This window comes from Pleurodeles waltl, chromosome 5 (assembly GCF_031143425.1).
Source record: "Pleurodeles waltl isolate 20211129_DDA chromosome 5, aPleWal1.hap1.20221129, whole genome shotgun sequence".
In the NCBI taxonomy this organism is placed as follows: Eukaryota; Metazoa; Chordata; class Amphibia; order Caudata; family Salamandridae; genus Pleurodeles; species Pleurodeles waltl.
In genome coordinates, this window is record NC_090444.1 from 1,323,685,375 (window position 1) to 1,323,704,549 (window position 19,175).

A 19,175-nucleotide genomic window follows, 5' to 3' on the forward strand; every position below is an offset into this window, starting at 1 on the left:
TTCCATTTGAGCTAACTGTAGTGTGGTCCCAAGCAAAAACCTGTTACAGTTAACTTACAGAATTAACGGCGAAGCGAAGATCCTCCCATAGTGAAAATATACACTTCAGTTATGCATTGCCTACAAACTATGGTTACAGCAGTTTCGATCTTTATAGGAGATAAGCGATACGCCTAGAAAAAAATAGCAAAGCACGTTCAGTGTAGGCTCCCTTCGCGACTTTGCACATTCACCGCGTCCGTAACATGACCACCAAATAAGACACACACCCTGAAACATGGTTATCGGCAGCTGTCTTAAAAGACTAACTACTCGAACGCCACCACCCTTACTGACTAATGCCAACACATGCGCACACTAAAAACGTCACAGACTCGGACTGACTTTAGTGACGTGCCCCATAAACCCCGAGTTCAGCGGAGGCGTGCGCGGACTTGAGCAAGTGCCCAAGAATCAGGCATGGTTTAAACATGAATCGGAGGGCGTGTAATTACGAGTTACTGTAACCCCTTCGTCGATGCCAAGGAAATCCTGGCTCTGCCTCTTCCTGTCACTTTTCCGAACTTGCCACCCCGGCGCACGCACGCGCAGTGCAAACGGCCGGCGGCTGCGGGAGCGCGCGCCACCGAACGGGCGCGCGGGCTGCCAGCAGCGTGAGGCGCGGCCGCCATTTTGCGAGCGCTACACTCGCCGCTGGAGAAATTTAGTGGGGGGCAGCGCTGCCGCCACTACACGCAGGGAAGGAAGCCGGAGCTGCGAGGTGGGTGCACCCGGGTGTCTCCTTCCCTCCGTGCCCCTGCCCCAAACTGTCTTCCTCGTCGCGGCCTGGCTTGTTATATACGGGTGTTAGGCCGCCCGCATGGCTGGGCTTTGTGTGCCGGCTACCGGCCTCACCCTACTGTAAGAGGCGAGCTTGTCAGAAGAATAGCTGTGTGGGCCAGCTTCTTCGTTATATCGTTACCCGTGCACGGGTGGGGCTGGCAGATTGGTATGAAGGGGCGAAAGAGCCAACAGGGCGCTAGCCGAAGAGGACAGCCTCTGTCGGAGCACGTGCTCCGTGTCAATGGAGTCGTGTGCTGGGAAGAACCGCTTTATCTCAATTGCAGGGAGTGGGCCGGGAAGGCTTTCTTGTGACTATCGGCTTTGCACGTGACACGGGTAAGAGGAGGGTCAGAGTCATGCCGGTTAGTTTCACAATTCGGCCCCATGCAGGTCACATGGCGACCGGGTCCTCAGTCTTTTCCGGGGGTGTAAAACTGACAGCACGTTTACTCATGATAAATGAAGTATGGGATCGTCTTCTGTGTTCTCCGAAAGTTTACGAACTTCATAATCATTCTGCTTTGCAAGTAGAATGACCACATTACTTTCTGTTATCATTAGCAGGTCCGCCCTTGCCAGCCGCAGTTAGATATCCGTTTCGTTGAACTGTATACCTTGTGATGAGAGTGATTCTATGAAAGGCGAGCCCGAGAGTGAAAAAGCAGTTTCTAGTTGACATGCAGAGGGGTATGTGGTCAGTGTAAGAGCAAGGTGTGTTCTCGGTCTATCGTGCAATTTGTACAAGACTGACTCTACCAGGACCTGTTTAGACGGTGGGGGTTATACATTTATACTAGGAAGTACTCTTGAAAACTGGAGCAGCCCTGTTTAATGTCAACTACAGGCCACTCCCCGTTGGGTGGGATGCCTAAATCTTACATGCATGCAGTTAGTCTCCCGGAAGTACTCGTACTCTACGCCATTTAAAATAGCCTTATACGCAGTCGTATATATTAACCCGTTGCTTTGATGAACTGGTCTTTGCATTACACAGAGATGACAATTTTAGTTGAGTAATTCACCCGGTCCTGTTACTCAGTACTTTAAGTTTTTCATTTCTGAGTTATTGCAGGTACTGAGAACTTGGTGAAATACTCGCTTTCAATGCATATGAGACAGCAGTCCGAGTTCTTGTAAAAACGGGGGAAACTTCAACGCTTGCCACCCATGGTAGGTCACGATCAAAGTAGCCCTTGCCTTGGGTCGTATGGCAGCGTTTCCAGTTCTTATCTAGTTTTCCTTTAAGATAGACGTTCCTGCGATGCCAGTCTCTGTATTGAATATTGCTATTTATTGCATTTCAACAGTATTCTGGCAACATGGCTTCAGAACACGTCAATGGGAATGGCACTGAAGACGCCTTGAATTCTTCGACTGTGATTACTCATTCAGAACATTTCCAGACGTTGCTCGATGCAGGTTTGCCACAGAAAGTAGCTGAAAAGCTAGATGAAATTTACATTGCAGGTGAGGCCCTCAAATTTGCAAACCTGCTTGCTTTGAAATCTATGCTCATCTGACTTGGTTTACCGTTTTGTGACTTTTAAGAACTTGAAGCTGTATACTGTTGTTATGCTTAATTTTTAAAGCTTGCCTTTAGGCAGTACCTTTTTTGATGTAGCAAAACTATATGTATAGGATTCTCCTTTAAGGGCTTTCTCCCATCTGTGCTCATCCATTGGTTTGTTAAGGTGTCAGACACTTTTGTTCGATCCAATACATCATTTAATAAACCCTCTCCAGCCATTGGCTAATTTCATAGTCAGTGATGGCATTTTGCCATTTCACAAGATCACATCTACACAAAGTAATTCCCTTCTGTAATAGTGCGCGCTTTTTGAGCCCAAAAATGTTTTTGCTTTTAGCCATTTTTGGATTGATAGGAGCCCAACAGTTTTGCCAACATTACATATTTGCAAAAACCATGACAAAATAAGCATTGACAAAGCCAAAATTATGTATACCAATGATCTTTTACTGTAACATCTCTTGTATCCTTTTTTTGTCGGACTCTTATTGGGGAACATTTTCTGCGTCCCTTTATATGTTCTTGTCAAGTTGTACTTACCCTTCCACTTTTGGCAACCTTCCACTAGAATCTTTTCTGAAGTCGTTGTTTTGTCAAGTATAGGCTGTTTATAGTATGATTTAGCTATTCACACCTTTATGCTTGTCAGTTTTATTCTTGGCTGTACAGGGTTTTTAAAATGTGTTCACTTGATGTTCATGCTTGTTCCATCTTCATGTGTAGTTGGTCTGTGTGACCCCTTGATTGGCAATACATCATTTTGTACACTGCATATTGTATGTGTTCAGGCAACTTTACTTCTAGTCCAGTGTTCTGCAATCACTTCACCATGTACAGTAATAACCTAAAGTATCACCTCACATCCTAATCTCTGTTTCATATTATGAGAAGTACGGCCAGCATTTCTGGTGAAAAGACTCAGAGTAACCAAAACAAACCTCTGCATGTTCATTTATAGATCCCAGGCTATTTTGGGCTTAATTATGAGTGGTTCTTGTCCATATGAAGTATTAATAGCACCCAATAATATCAGATACTCCAGAATTTTTTTAGGTACAATTAACAGCACATGTTTCGAGTTTTGCCCAAAATAAGCCATAATGTTTAGATGCTGATGCTTTCTGCAGCAAAGTTTGCATGTCCTTTTACCCCTGTTAAATTTTGGCGCTCTTTGAGTGTGCCAAACTTAAGGTGGTGGTCTTTCTTACCCATAATTATTTGTGCAACAAGCAGTGCACAACTTGCATTTGCACTCCATGTGAAAACAGGTATTTGGACAGGGATAGTCTGGGCGGGCATTCTTAATCTAGACTCAGTCTTTTGAGTTTTAGTCACTAAGCACAGCAAATGTGACTCTAAGGCACTGAAGTTGGTTGAGTGATCTAGCCCCAGTGGCGTGTCGGGGACACGTAGGTCCTGCCTTCCAAATAAAGTGGCAGATAGCCAGTTGCGCTTAGGGCACTAATAGGTGCTGGACTCATGAGGCAAAGTATGACTGCATGATTATACATGTTGTCCTTGTACTTGCAAGAGAGGAGGAAGGACACCAGTGGTCGTGGTAGGCAGGATCTGAGGGTCACAAATGCCAGTACCTGCTAATTTTTTTGAAGAACAGCCCCCACCCCCTTTATTTTGGTGGAAAGCCAAGCTCCCTGGAACGGTTAACTGGAGTCTTCTGCTGTGTAACAGAGGAAGAGGCAGACTGCTAAGCAAGCTTTCTTAGCTGCCGTACCTGAAAGAAATGAAAATGTGCGCAACTGGTCAATTTACAAATGTAAAGGGTGCTTAGAAGGCAGTCGTGGCTTTAATTAATAGGTTCAGTTGAACCTTCCAGATGAGAGATTTTAACTTTTTTGAGTGCTATTGTAAGGGAGTTACTATCTGAACTGTAAAGTGTCTGCTTTTATTTATTGCTAAGAATCTGTTATTTGAAAATTTTAAAAGCAGAATAACAAAAATAATCTGTAAATGCGTAATGTAATAGAGGAGCGTCAGCATAAATCTTGCAGTGTTAAAGAGAAAAGGGAGGGTGCGTAAGAGAGAAAATGCTAAAGATATTGCATGGTGTGCCCCATAGAGAGCCCTGTAGAGGACGCATGGACCGTTGAAGCAACATGGCGTTACATAGGCAAATTGTGTGCTTTTAAAAGACATTTATGAAAAGACACTCCACTGCATTAATGCATAAAGTCTGGATATTGATTAAATCTTTATTTTGGAAGCACATTTTATCTTAAACTTTTTTGAACACTTTGTAGCAACCTATTCTATAATTTGTGTAATGAAAGTTTAAAATAATGGCTTGTACATCAGGGTTCGAAATATCATAAAAATGTTACAAGACCTGCTGGTCGAGTAACTTAAAAAATCTACTCGACCTAACTGTAATGTACTTGACCTGCAAACAGGTCTCAAATTGTGTGATCCTAGGCAAACAGTTAAGTCGCCTTTTTTTCTTCATTCTTACATATGATTGCACCTTCAAATATGTGAGCTCCGCTTTTCTGCAGTACAAAGAACCTCTTTTGTTTGATTTAGGTAGACTAAAGTTTGCTGCATGCATCACAAGAATCTAGCCCACTTACCCATGACGTCTAGCCCCCATAACCTAGGACTTCTTTCAGTTTACTAACAACATTGTCATCAGAGCAGGAGTGTTTCATGTTTCTCAGTTTGTTTAAACACTCAATTTTATTAAATATATTAATAAACCACGATGTGGTAACATTGTCATCTACACACAGTAACTTTCCAGGAAATGTCTAAAAACTACTCCACTAACCTGCAGCTTTACTTATAAAACTAAACACTGTATTAACAGTCTTTGAAAATTGGGTTTCAGGAAACATATCTTTTGCACATCATCATGTAAAATCCTCTGATTTATTTTCATCATATTACTTTTTTTTTCATCACACAGACGTATTGAAATGGGCGTTCACAACTACTGAAATATATTTTCAAATTTTTGCTCAGTTGACTTAGTCATTTAAATGTTGTGTGTTAGGAAAAACCTAATACCCTATATCCTTTTATTTTACATTCTAAGCAGCAGGTCACAGAGTTCACCTTACAAAGTCCTGGAACTCTGCAGTCAGAAGAAAAATTAATTGTAAGAAAAACTGACTTTTGACCTCTGAACACATAGCAAATGTGACATAAAAACAAGATTTAAAGGCATCTTCTATTGCCCCTCCACTTTTCAACTGAACTGAACACCTTTTCATTGTCAACTCACCAGAAGGGACGAGTAAGTACTAGAAATAGCTTGACCTGATCAAATAAGACTCGCCTGTGCGAGTGAATTTTTCGAGCCCTGCATATTGAAAGTGCTTTCTGTCACAGATTGACCTCGAAGCAGTAAACATACATGTCTCTTATCTCCACTGCACCTACCCGGTTTCAGTTCTGTGGCTCTTTGGTTACAGACACAGACCTCTGTAGTGCATTAATTAATTGAGTTTTCATAATGTACAATACTTCATTGTTTTACATATAGTTACCCGAAGGCGAAACACTGAAAAAGTTACAGAATATTTAGTTTTTTAGCTACATCTTTGACCCTGCCGCATGTTCACTCATCTCTGCACCCTACTGCGCACCCTATCGGCTACCATACCCCCTTTTTTTTTAATGCACTTAAACCGCTGAAGGATACTAATCTCCCTTGAGGCACATACAATTCATAATTTTCAACCTTGCCTAAGATTCCTAATAAAAAAGAGATAACAGGGTATCTTAAGGCATTTTTATCTTTTTGTTTAGTCCCCATTCTACAATATCAAAATGTGTTCCCTGAAAAATGATCCCATTCTGGTTTTTACGAACCAGCGTAAAGCCCGATGGTGAAGCATGACACTAAGAGTCTGCATCTTGTGTATGCACTTGCAGTCAATTTTTGGTGCTTTTGTATAAAAATATATGTTGCATAAAAAAAAAAACGTCAAGGCACTCGTGAATCACAAACTCCGTTGTCCTTGTGTTCTTGTTTTGGTGTCTTGTTCGCCATCAATAATCGTAAGTCCGACCAGGATAGTATAAGAAATAATTGTCAATTTATTCTTGAGATGCAGTGTCCTAAACAGCCAACACGTGTTTCGTCCTGTGAGAGGATTAGCTCTCAGAGACTTCATCAGGGCTTACGTAAAGTAATCAAGGAGGACGGATTAAATATCGTTTTTAGTCCTTCTCCCGAGCGTCCAAACAAAAACTTTCAGTCACCAAATTGTAGTCCGAGTTATCCTGCTTGTGCCCCTAACGGTGTATAAACACAATATCTTCGTGCAAGATAGCAGAAAGGACAGAAAAGTCCTTCTATCCTGTGGCGTTCTTAGATGTGTATATCTAAAGACACCAAAACAAGGACAACGGAGTTTGTGATTCACGAGTGCCTTGACATTTGTTTTTTGCTAAATTGTTTCTTCTCAGAAACCTAGGAGGTGCGGGGGGATCCTCCAGTCAGGAGCACCGTGTATACATATTTGTTTCGCACTACCTTATGGTGAATGACTGTGAGCGCTGATTCCTATAACTATCCTCCTTTGGGTTGATCTTTTGCATAAAAATTGTTAGTTTTCACCACATTTCAAACCATATAAACATAATCTAAATAATGTGGTTCATTATTATAAATCTGTATTTATCATTTATTCATCATGAACAGTAATTCAGAAATAAAGCTTACATATTTCTCAAGATTTTAAATTATTAATAAAATAATACATTGTCAATTCATAATTGAATTACCAGTTCTTCAAGTAATTATTCAGTTATTAAACCAGATTTATGTTCATTATGATTACTGTATTGAAATAACAGGTGTACAATTGACTATTCTTCCAAGCACAGACAGCAGCTACTGTGACATTTCATCTGCCGGTTGGATCAAGGCGCAGTAAAAGTCCCAGTCTAAAAATGTCTAAATACGGTCATCATTTTGTAATGTTTTATCATATAAATAATTATTGAAGTCTTTATTCTAGAACCATGTCTACAGAATTCAAATACAGGATGTCCATTTTTTAACTCTTGTTGCTTTACTCTTCACCTGGAAGTCACTCCTGTAACATTAACACCAGTGTTTATCAAAATATACATTTAGACCCTAAACTAACAATAAAAAAATAAAAAATAGCCCAGTTCCTTAATTTATTAAGGATAATTTACTAGTGTTTCCTGCGATTGTGTTGTGCGTCTTATCAGCTAGGGAAGATATTTCGCTTGCTGTCCCATTCACTGATCTGAATTGTTAAACCTTGAATGGGGCAAAATCAAGACCATCTATGACAGTTTCAGCAAGGACAACCTACGTGCAGAACCCCCTCTACCAAACCCCGACACCAACAATCTCCACGTGGACACTCCTCACCCGTGAAGATACGATGAAAACAATGAAGTCCATACTCCGGGGCCCCCACGGACCCATGCCCCCATCACATCTTCAACATAGCTGCAGACACCATCGCCCCCATCACCATCCATCCACCTCTCCATCAACCGCTTACTAGCTGCTGCCACCTTCCCTGACTACTGGAAACACGCCGAGATCAACCCCTCCTAAAGAAACACTCGGCAGACCCCACCGACCTCAAAAACTTCAGGCTCTTCTCCCTACTTCCATTTCCTGCAAAAGTAATTGAAAAAGCAGTCAACAGCCAACTCACCACGAAGACCACAACATCCTCGACATCTCCCAATCCGGATTCAGTTCAAACCCCAGCACCGAAACAACCCTCCTGGCCGCAACAGATGACATCCGCTCCCTTCTGGACAAGGGAGAGATGGCAGCACTCGCCCTACTAGACCTCTCAACGGCTTTCAACACAGTCTCCCATCGCACCCTGGTAAGAAGACTCCACAAAGCTGGCATCAGAAACAAGGCCCTCGACTGGATACAATCCTTCCTCTCTGGCAGAACACAACAAGTGAGACTCTTCCCCCTTCCTCGCAGCCACCGCCTGGAACGACCTACCTATCCACATCAGACAAACCACTACTGTAGGAAGTTGGGTCTGTATATACTATTTCAAAGTAAGAGATGGTGTGCACAGAGTCCAAGGGTTCCCCTTAGAGGTAAGATAGTGGCAAAATTAGATAGTTCTAATGCTCTATTTTGTGTGTGGTCAAGCAGTAGGCTTATCAGAGGGTAGTGTTAAGCATTTGTTGTACACACAGTCAATAAATGATGAACACACAGTCAAAGACTTACTCCAGACCAATAGGTTTTTATATAAAAAAATATATTTTCTTAATTTAAATTAAGAACCACAAGTTCAAGATTTGAAGTAAATACATAAAATGCAAGGTACTCCACACAGGTAAATTAGGAACTTTGAATAAAAGCAATATCATATACAGTCTTTGTTTAAAATGGCAATAAGCTATTTTAAAAGCGGACACAGTGCAAAAATCAACAGTTCCTGGGGGAGGTAAGTAAAGGTTAGATTGTGAGGTGTAGGAAGTTGGCTCTGTATGTGCTATTTCAAAGTAAGGAATAGCATGCACAGAGTCCAAGGGTTCCCCTTAGAGGTAAAATAGTGGTAAAAAGAGATAATACTAATGCTCTATTTTGTGGTAGTGTGGTCGAGCAGTAGGCTTATCCAAGGAGTAGTGTTAAGCATTTGTTGTACATACACATAGACAATAAATGAGGTACACACACTCAGAGACAAATCCAGGCCAATAGGTTTTGTTATAGAAAAATATCTTTTCTTAGTTTATTTTAAGAACCACAGGTTCAAATTTAACATGTAATATCTTGTTTGAAAGGTATTGCAGGTAAGTACATTAGGAACTTTGAATCATTTCAATTGCATGTATACTTTTCAAGTTATTCACAAATAGCTATTTTAAAAGTGGACACTTAGTGCAATTTTCACAGTTCCTGGGGGAGGTAAGTTTTTGTTAGTTTTACCAGGTAAGTAAGACACTTACAGGGTTCAGTTCTTGGTCCAAGGTAGCCCACCGTTGGGGGTTCAGAGCAACCCCAAAGTTACCACACCAGCAGCTCAGGGCCGGTCAGGTGCAGAGTTCAAAGCGGTGCCCAAAACGCATAGGCTATAATGGAGAGAAGGGGGTGCCCCGGTTCCGGTCTGCTTGCAGGTAAGTACCCGCGTCTTCGGAGGGCAGACCAGGGGGGTTTTGTAGGGCACCGGGGGGGACACAAGCCCACACAGAAATTTCACCCTCAGCGGCGCGGGGGCGGCCGGGTGCAGTGTTAGAACAAGCGTCGGGTTCGCAATGTTAGTCAATGAGAGATCAAGGGATCTCTTCAGCGCTGCAGGCAGGCAAGGGGGGGCTTCCTCGGGGAAACCTCCACTTGGGCAAGGGAGAGGGACTCCTGGGGGTCACTTCTGCAGTGAAAGTCCGGTCCTTCAGGTCCTGGGGGCTGCGGGTGCAGGGTCTTTTCCAGGCGTCGGGACTTAGGTTTCAGAGAGTCGCGGTCAGGGGAAGCCTCGGGATTCCCTCTGCAGGCGGCGCTGTGGGGGCACAGGGGGGACAGGTTTTGGTACTCAGTCGTAGAGTAGTCCGGGGGTCCTCCCTGAGGTGTTGGTTCTCCACCAGCCGAGTCTGGGTCGCCGGGTGCAGTGTTGCAAGTCTCACGCTTCTTGCGGGGAGTTGCAGGGTTCTTTAAAGCTGCTCCTTTGGATAAAGTAGCAGTCTTTTTGGAGCAGGTCCGCTGTCCTCGGGAGTTTCTTGTCGTCGTCGAAGCAGGGCAGTCCTCAGAGGATTCAGAGGTCGCTGTTCCCTTTGGAAGGCGTCGCTGGAGCAGAGTTCTTTGGAAGGCAGGAGACAGGCCGGTGAGTTTCTGGAGCCAAGGCAGTTGTTGTCTTCTGGTCTTCCTCTGCAGGGGTTTTCAGCTAGGCAGTCCTTCTTCTTGTTGTTGCAGGAATCTGATTTTCTAGGGTTCAGGGTAGCCCTTAAATACTAAATTTAAGGGCGTGTTTAGGTCTGGGGGGTTAGTAGCCAATGGCTACTAGCCCTGAGGGTGGGTACACCCTCTTTGTGCCTCCTCCCAAGGGGAGGGGGTCACAATCCTAACCCTATTGGGGGAATCCTCCATCTGCAAGATGGAGGATTTCTAAAAGTCAGAGTCACCTCAGCTCAGGACACCTTAGGGGCTGTCCTGACTGGCCAGTGACTCCTCCTTGTTGCTTTCTTTGTTCCCTCCAGCCTTGCCGCCAAAAGTGGGGGCCGTGGCCGGAGGGGGCGGGCAACTCCACTAAGCTGGAGTGCCCTGCTGGGCTGTGACAAAGGGGTGAGCCTTTGAGGCTCACCGCCAGGTGTTACAGCTCCTGCCTGGGGGAGGTGTTCGCATCTCCACCCAGTGCAGGCTTTGTTACTGGCCTCAGAGTGACAAAGGTACTCTCCCCATGGGGCCAGCAACATGTCTCTAGTGTGGCAGGCTGCTGGAACTAGTCAGCCTACACAGACAGTCGGTTAAGTTTCAGGGGGCACCTCTAAGGTGCTGGGGTGTATTTTGCAATAAAATGTACACTGGCATCAGTGTGCATTTATTGTGCTGAGAAGTTTGATACCAAACTTCCCAGTTTTCAGTGTAGCCATTATGGTGCTGTGGAGTTCGTGTTTGACAAACTCCCAGACCATATACTCTTATGGCTACCCTGCACTTACAATGTCTAAGGTTTTGTTTAGACACTGTAAGGGTACCATGCTCATGCACTGGTACCCTCACCTATGGTATAGTGCACCCTGCCTTAGGGCTGTAAGGCCTGCTAGAGGGGTGACTGACCTATACTTGCATAGGCAGTGAGAGGCTGGCATGGCACCCTGAGGGGAGTGCCATGTCGACTTACTCGTTTTGTTCTCACTAGCACACACAAGCTGGCAAGCAGTGTGTCTGTGCTGAGTGAGAGGTCTCCAGGGTGGCATAAGACATGCTGCAGCCCTTAGAGACCTTCCTTGGCATCAGGGCCCTTGGTACTAGAAGTACCAGTTACAAGGGACTTATCTGGATGCCAGGGTCTGCCAATTGTGGATACAAAAGTACAGGTTAGGGAAAGAACACTGGTGCTGGGGCCTGGTTAGCAGGCCTCAGCACACTTTCAATTGTAAACATAGCATCAGCAAAGGCAAAAAGTCAGGGGGCAACCATGCCAAGGAGGCATTTCCTTACATGAGGTAAGTAAGACGCTTACAAGTCTCCGTTCCTGGGCATAGGCAGCCCACTGTTGGGGTTCAAGGCAGCCCCAAAGTTACCACACCAGCAGCTCAGGGCCGGTCCGGTGCATGCAGAGGTCAAAGAGGTGCCAAAAACACACAGGTGCCTATGGAGAACAGGGGTGCTCTGGTTCCAGTCTGGGGAAGACCGGGGGGTTTTGTAGAGCACCGGGGGGGGGTGGTGGGGGCCAAGTAGGCACACAAAACACACCCTCAGCGGCACAGGGGCGGCTGGGTGCAGTGTACAAAGCAGTCATCAGGTTTTTAGATAGGAAACAATGGAGGGACCAGGGGGTCACTCTAGAGGGGCAGGCAGGGACGGGGGTGAGGCTTCTCGGGACAGCCACCACATGGGCTAGGGCAGAGGGTCGCTCCTTGTAGGAAGTTGGCTCTGTATGTACCATTTCAAAGTAAGAAATAGCATGCACAGAGTCCAAGGGTTCCGCTTAGAGGTAAGATAGTGGCAAAAAGAGAATTCTAATGCTCTATTTTGTGGTAGTGCGGTCGAGCAGTAGGCTTATCAGAGGGTAGTGTTAAGCATTTGTTGTACACACACAGGCAATAAATGAGGAACACACACTCAAAGACTGATTCCAGGCCAATAGGTTTTTATATAGAAAAATATATTTTCTTAATTTATTTTAAGAACCACAGGTTCAAGATTTACAACCAATACTTCAAATGAAAGGTACTTCACTCGGGTATCATAGGAACTTTGAATCAGCAAAATAGCATGTACAGTTTTGGCAAAAATGGCAATAAGCTATTTTAAAACTAGACAGTGCAAATTTCAACAGTTCCTGGGGGAGGTAAGTATTTGTTAGTTTTGCAGGTAAGTAAACCACCTACAGGGTTCAAAGTTGGGTCCAAGGTAGCCCACCGTTGGGGGTTCAGGGCAACCCCAAAGTTACCACAACAGCAGCTCAGGGCTGGTCAGGTGCAGAGGTCAAAGTGGTGCCCAAAACGCATAGGCTTCAATGGAGAAGGGGGTGCCCGGTTCCAGTCTGCCAGCAGGTAAGTACCCGCGACTTCGGAGAGCAGACCAGGGGGGTTTTGTAGGGCACCGGGGGGGGGGGGGGGACACAAGTCGGCACAAAAAGTACACCCTCAGCGGCCGGGTGCAGTGTGCAAACAACAGGTGTCAGGTTCGCAATAGGTTTCAATGGGAGACCCAGGGGTCTCTTCAGTGAAGCAGGCAGGCAAGGGGGGGGGGGGGGCGGGGCTCCTCGGGGTAGCCACCATCTGGCAAAGGGAGAGGGCCACCTGGGGGTCGCTTCTGCACTAGAGGTCGGATCCTTCAGGTCCTGGGGGCTGCGGGTGCAGTGTCTTTACCAGGCATCGGGTTCTTTGAAGCAGGCAGTCGCGGTCAGGGGGAGCCTCTGGGTTCCCTCTGCAGGCGTCGTCGTGGGTGCTCAGGGGGGTCAACTCTGGCTACTCACAGGGTCGTAGTCGCCTTGGAGTCCTCCCTGTAGTGTTGTTTCTCCGCAGGTCGAGCCGGGGGCGTCGGGTGCAGAGTGGAAAGTCTCACGCTTCCGGCGGGAAACGTGCAGTCCTTTAAAAGTTGTTTCTTTGTTGCAAAGTTGTAGTTTCTTTGGAACAGGGCCGCTGTCCTCAGGAGTTCTTGGTCCTTTTAGATGCAGGGTAGTCCTCTGAGGCTTCAGAGGTTGCTGGACCCTGGGGGACGTGTCGCTGTTGCAGTTTTTCTCAAAAGTGGGGAGACAGGCCGGTAGGGCTGGGGCCAAAGCAGTTGGTGTCTCCGTCTTCTCTGCAGGGCTTCAGGTCAGCAGTCCTTCTTTGTCTTCAGGTTGCAGGAATCTATCTTCCTAGGTTCTGGGGGCCCCTAAATACTCAATTTAGGGGTGTGTGTAGGTCTGGGGGGGCAGTAGCCAATGGCTACTGTCCTTGAGGGTGGCTACACCCTCTTTGTGCCTCCTCCCTTAGGGGAGGGGGGCAAATCCCTATTCCTATTGGGGGAATCCTCCAAAATCAAAAGGGAGGATTTCTAAAGGCAGGGGTCACCTCCAATCAGGACACCTTAGGGGCTGTCCTGACTGGTGGGTGACTCCTCCTTGTTTTTCTCATTATCTTCCCTGGACTTGACGCCAAAAGTGGGGGCTGTGTCCAGGGGGTGGGCATCTCCACTAGCTGGGATGCCCTGTGGCGCTGTTTTTGAGGCTCACCACCAGGGGTTATAGTTCCTGCAGGGGGAGGTGTGAAGCACCTCCACCCAGTGCAGGCTTTGTTACTGGCCACAGTGACAAAGGCATTCTTCCCTATGTGGCCAGCAACTCGTCTGTGGCAGGCTGGCAGAAACTGGTGAGCCCCACACTAGAAGTCGGGTTGGTATTCAGGGGGCATCTCTAAGATGCCCTCTGGATGCATGTTACAATAAATTCCACACTGGCATCAGTGTGCATATATTGTGCTGGTACGTTTGATACCAAACTTACCAGATTTCATTGTAGCCATTATGGAACTGTGGAGTTCGTGTTTGACATGCTCCCAGACCATGTACTCTTATGGCTACCCTGCACTTACAATGTCTAAGGTTTTGCTTCGATACTGTAGGGGCATAGTACTCATGCATATATGCCATCACCTGGGGTATAGTGCACCCTGCCTTGGGGCTGTAAGGCCTTCTAGAGGGGTGACTTACCGATGCCTCAGGCAGTGTGAGGTTGGCATGGCACTCTGAGGGGAGGGCCATGTCGACTTAATCATTTTCTACACACTAGCACACACAAGCTGTGAGGCAGTTTGCGTGTGCTGAGTGAGGGGTCCCCAGGGTGGCATAAGACATGCTGCAGCCCTTAGAGACCTTCCCTGGCATCAGGGTCCTTGGTTCCAGGGGTACCAGTTACATGGGATTTGTCTGAGTGCCAATTGGGGAAGCAAAGGTACAGTTTAGGGAAAGAACATTGGTGCTGGGACCTGGTTGGTTAGCAGGGTCCCAGCACACTTTCAATCAAAACTTAGCATCAGCAAAAAGTTAGGAGTTAACCATGCCAAGGAGGCATTTCCTTACAACTACCCTCCTCAGATTCACAAAGGAACTGAAGACATGTCTTTTTTTAAACCACCCCACCGGTATACGTTACACTGCTCCCCCTCTCCACACACACAAGATCCTTGAGACCCTAACGGGTGAGTAGCTGCGCTTTACAAGCACTAATTGATTGAATGAATGGGGCTTAAGCATCAAATAGCGCAACTTTTCCTCCATATTGAGACTCCCCTTTTATGAAAAGTTTATTCACCATACCAAGCTTCTTAGTTTAAAATTGGAACAAGTTTGGCAAAATAGGCTATATTAAAGGGTTGTGAAGAATAGCAGGTATGTTGCATTGAACTGAATGAGGCCTTTGCTGACCATTTTGATTTCGATGTCCAATTATTAGTATGGTTCTTATATATTGGCCCATTGATACTTAACGTATGGCCCACGGGCTGCATGCAGCCCCTATGGACAGCAGGAGCACTGGGCAGCTGTTAAGTCAACTCAGTTCTTAACAATAAAAAAAATAAAGACAGGCAATCATTTATTTTAAGCTTAATTGGTGTTAAAAAAGGAAGTAATTAGTGTGTCCTGCGCTTAACTTTTACGCCTTCCAGGGGTGTGGAATTTAATAAAATATCTTCTTGTCAATGGGAAAGGTTGCTTCATTAACCTACTTGTCCTGTAAAAATAAATAAATAAATCTAGTTGTCCCTTTGGTGCCATGTAATGCGGCCACAACTTATGTGCAGCAATACTTTTATATAAGAGCTTTGATTATGCCAAGGTTAATACTACAGCAAGACTTGAATACTGGCCACTTCCTAATGTTCCACCTTTCTCCAGATCTACATACTGGGGCTGGAGGTAGCAATAAGCAGCAGTTCCAGCGTTGGAATGCTCTTTTGAGTCAGTGCAAACTTACCAACTTGCATGTCTTAAGGGTTTCCACCAGCTCTTCTCTAATCTCTTCCCATACTTAGAGGTTGGAAATTTACTTTTTCCAGGAATAGGGGAAAAAATGGTTTGAAATGAAAAGTGAACTTTTAAACACTCAACAGATTTTCGCATGAGCAAAACTACTTGTGCATACTTATTCTCAAATATTTCTTAGGAGTACAAGTTCCTGGTCTACTTCTGTAAATTCTTGTGAATTCATGAAATGCATAAATCTGCACTAATACAAATATATATACACCATGAGCCCTATTTTGTGACTTTAAGAATTGGGTCACTAATTAGGTCTGGCGTTAACCAAGACCTTTTTGTTTTCATTAAAGTTCTATGTCTTTCTCTATAGATCTGTTGGCTTGCTTCACTATCACTGATAACAATTTGCTCTCACAGGGGGCATATCTCCACACAAAGTAGTTTTGTTCAGTACCAGGAACTACTGTGGCAATGTGTGCTTTTTGAGACCAAAAATATTTTTGCCTTTTACCAATGTTTGTTACAATAGTGCGGGCCCAGCAGCACCCTCAGCATTGAAGTTTTAAATCTACAAAAGGCATGTCAAAACAAGACCAGGATTGACAAAGCCAAAACTGACCACCGCTGTTGGTCTCATTGGCTTTGCCAATGAATGTTTATTTTCATGTTTGCCTTAGTCTTGTTGAGCCTGGTGACACTAATTTTCCATCATTAATACTTTTTAGAAATACCAGCATACATTAATACATTTTACTAAATGATTCTTCAAATAAACGGTGCCTACAATTTCACAGTATTTTTAGCAAAACATTTTTTCCATAGTTGCACATTTTGTGAACATTGTATGTTGAAAGCAAAGAGTCAATAAATCTTGCTTTCAAGCTTCTGCAAATATTTGCATATAATCAGCAGCATTCTGGGGCCTCGTATTGTTAACCCCTTCACTGCCAGGGCTTTTCTCCCTCCGGTGCCAAGCCTTTTTTTGGCTGTTTGGGCAGTTCGCGCTTAGGCCCCCATAACTTTTTGTCCTCACAAGCTACCCACGCAAAATGTGTGTCCTTTTTTCCAACATCCTAGGGATTCTAGAGGTATCCATACTTTACAGGTTTTTCTGAAGGAGACCAAGAAATTAGCCAAAATACAGTGAACATTTAGTTTCTTTAAAAAAAAATAGGGGAAAAGGGCTGCAGAAGAAGGCATGTCATTTTTTTCCCCCCCCTGAAAATGGCATCAACAAACGGTTTGCGGTGCTAAAAAATCACCATCTTCCCAGCTTTCAGGAACAGGCAGACTTGTGTTGAAAAATTGGGTTTTTCTTATTCAATTTTGGCATTTTACTGGGGCATACCCCCTTTTTACTATTTTTTTTTTTTTTTTTTTTTTTTTTGTGTGCTTTCAGCCTCCTTCCAGTTAGTGACAGAAATGGGTGTGCAACCAATGCTGGACCTGGAAAGCTAAACCTTCCTGAAAAGTAGACAAAATTATGAATTCAGCAAGGGTTTAATTTGTGTAGATCCTGCAAGGGTTTCCTACAGAAAATAACAGCTGAAATAAACAAATATTGAAATTGAGGTGGAAAAAAAGACATTTTTCTCCACATTTTACTCTAACTTTTTCCTGCGAGGTCAGACTTTTGAAATCAATACCGTTACGTCTGCTGGACTCTTCTGGTTGCGTGGATATATAGGGCTTGTAGGTTCGTCAAGAACCCTAGGTACCCAGAGCCAATAAATGAATTGCACCTTTCAATGGGTTTTCATTCTATACCGGGTTTACAGCAATTCATTTGCTGAAATATAAAGAGTGAAACATAGGTATCAAGAATATCTTTGTATTTCCAAAATGAGCACAAGATAAGGTGTTGAGAAGCAGTGGTTATTTCTGAATTCCGGGGTGCCCATACTAGCATGTGCGTTACAGACCTTTCTCAAGTAGACGTCTTTACTACACTGTCTTACATTTGGAAGGGAAAAATGTAGAGAAAGACAAGGGGCCATAACACTTGTTTTGCTATTCTGTGTTCCCCCCCCAAGTCTCCTGATAAAACTGGTACCTCACTTGCGTGGGTAGGCCTAATGCTCGCGACAGGAAAGGCAACATGGACACATCACATTTTCCCAAAGAAAACTGAGCTGTTTTTTGCAAAGTGCCTAGCCGTGGATTTTGGCCTCTAGCTCAGCTGGCACCTAGGGAAACCTACCAAACCTGCACATTTTTGAAAACTAGACACCTAGGGGAATCCAAGGGCAGGTGACTTGTTGAGCTGTCACCAGGTTCTGTTAGCCAGAATCCTTAGCAAACCTCAAAATTTGACCAAAAAAACACCTTTTCCTCACATTTCGGTGACAGAAAGTTCTGGAATCTGAGAGGAGCCACAAATTTCCTTCCACCCAGAGTTCCCCCAAGTCTCCCAATAAAAATTGTACCTCACTTGTGTGGGGTAGGCCTAGTGCTCGCAACAGGAAATGCCCCAAAACAGTATCTGGACACATCAAAATTATCAAATACAAAACTACCTGTTTTTGCGGTTGGGGGAGGGGGGAGGGAGAATCAGGGAAGGCACTGGGGTGATGGGGGAAATCAGGGGAGGCACCTGCGTTTTTGGTCCTGGACTCAGCAGCCATCTAGGGAAACATACCAAACCCAGACATTTGTGAAAACTAGACACCCGAGGGAGTTCAGGGAGGTGTGACTTGCATGGATCCCCCAATGTTTTCTTACCCGGAATCCTTGGCAAACCTCAAATTTAGCTAAAAAATCACGTTTCCCACATTTCTGTGTGGGATAACCGCACAGGGACAAATTTCCTACCACCCAACATTCCCCCTCAGTCTCCCGGGAAAAATTATACCTCACTTGTGTAGGTGGGCCAAGTGTGCCTGTGACAGGGAAGAGCCAAAAACATGTTGAAATTGAGGTGGAACCAAAGCAGGTCCAAAAGGGCAGTTTGAAAAAAAAAAATTGTTTTTAGGCCGACAAGTGCAGTAGAATTGTTATCAGTATAGATGAGACAATATTGGGTGGTAATAATTTTGTGGATTCCTGCGGATTCTGAAAGGTTCCATCACAAAAATGTGGGAACAATGTGTGATTTCCAGCAATGATGGGGTTTGCTTGGCATTGTGGGTAAGAAAATGGTGCAGGGTGTATGTGAAGCACACCACCCTGGAATCAACCAGTTGTTTAGTTTTCAGATGTGTCTAGGTCTTGTGGATTTTTCTACATGACAGCGTCCCAAAGTCAAAGTGCAGCCCTCACCATTCCAATTGGGACGATTTTGAGAGTTACCAAGCTCTCAAGACCCAAATGTAAAACCAAAACCCAAAATAATCAAATGTCCTCTCGCTTGCCGTGGGATAGGATGTTTTAGTATGTGGGGAGAGCTGAAAGACTGTTACCCCCTTCAGTTGGGGTGGGGGACATAACCAGGCCCATACTGGTAGGTAGCCACCACCCCACTTTTTTTTTTTTTAATTCCCTCGAATCTAGTAGACTTTCTGTGCAAATCTCTCCCCCCCCCCAGGTGTTGATTGGGGGTACTTGCCCCGTCTGCCCACTGGTGGCCAGAACAACTTTGGCCCCTCTTATTTTGAAGAAGAAAAAAATTCTTCCCTGATCTCTGGTGGGCTTTCTGCCCCCTTAGGGGGCCTCCCAAAAATTGGCCAATCTGGGGGGCAGATATGGCCAACAGTAATGTGCTCCCATGGTTAGAGACCCTTG

At 44.9% G+C, this 19,175-nt stretch overlaps 1 protein-coding gene across 9 annotated transcripts in view; it reads left to right on the forward strand.

Annotated features, from left to right (window-relative positions):
- Positions 1–434: 434 nt before the first annotated feature.
- The window catches only part of SYNCRIP (synaptotagmin binding cytoplasmic RNA interacting protein), a 392,640-nt gene continuing 373,899 nt past the window's right edge, over positions 435–19,175 (forward strand). For 4 of the 9 annotated variants that reach the window (XM_069235575.1, XM_069235576.1, XM_069235577.1 and 1 more), the window contains exons 1-2: positions 436–760; positions 2,130–2,289. In XM_069235575.1, coding sequence (XP_069091676.1) covers positions 518–760; positions 2,130–2,289 — 403 coding nt within the window. In that variant the 5' untranslated portion in view covers positions 436–517. Of the gene's footprint in view, positions 761–1,007; positions 1,159–1,712; positions 1,993–2,129; positions 2,290–19,175 lie in introns of those variants that run through there. The other 5 variants (XM_069235579.1, XM_069235580.1, XM_069235574.1 and 2 more) reach the window with 4 other exon arrangements.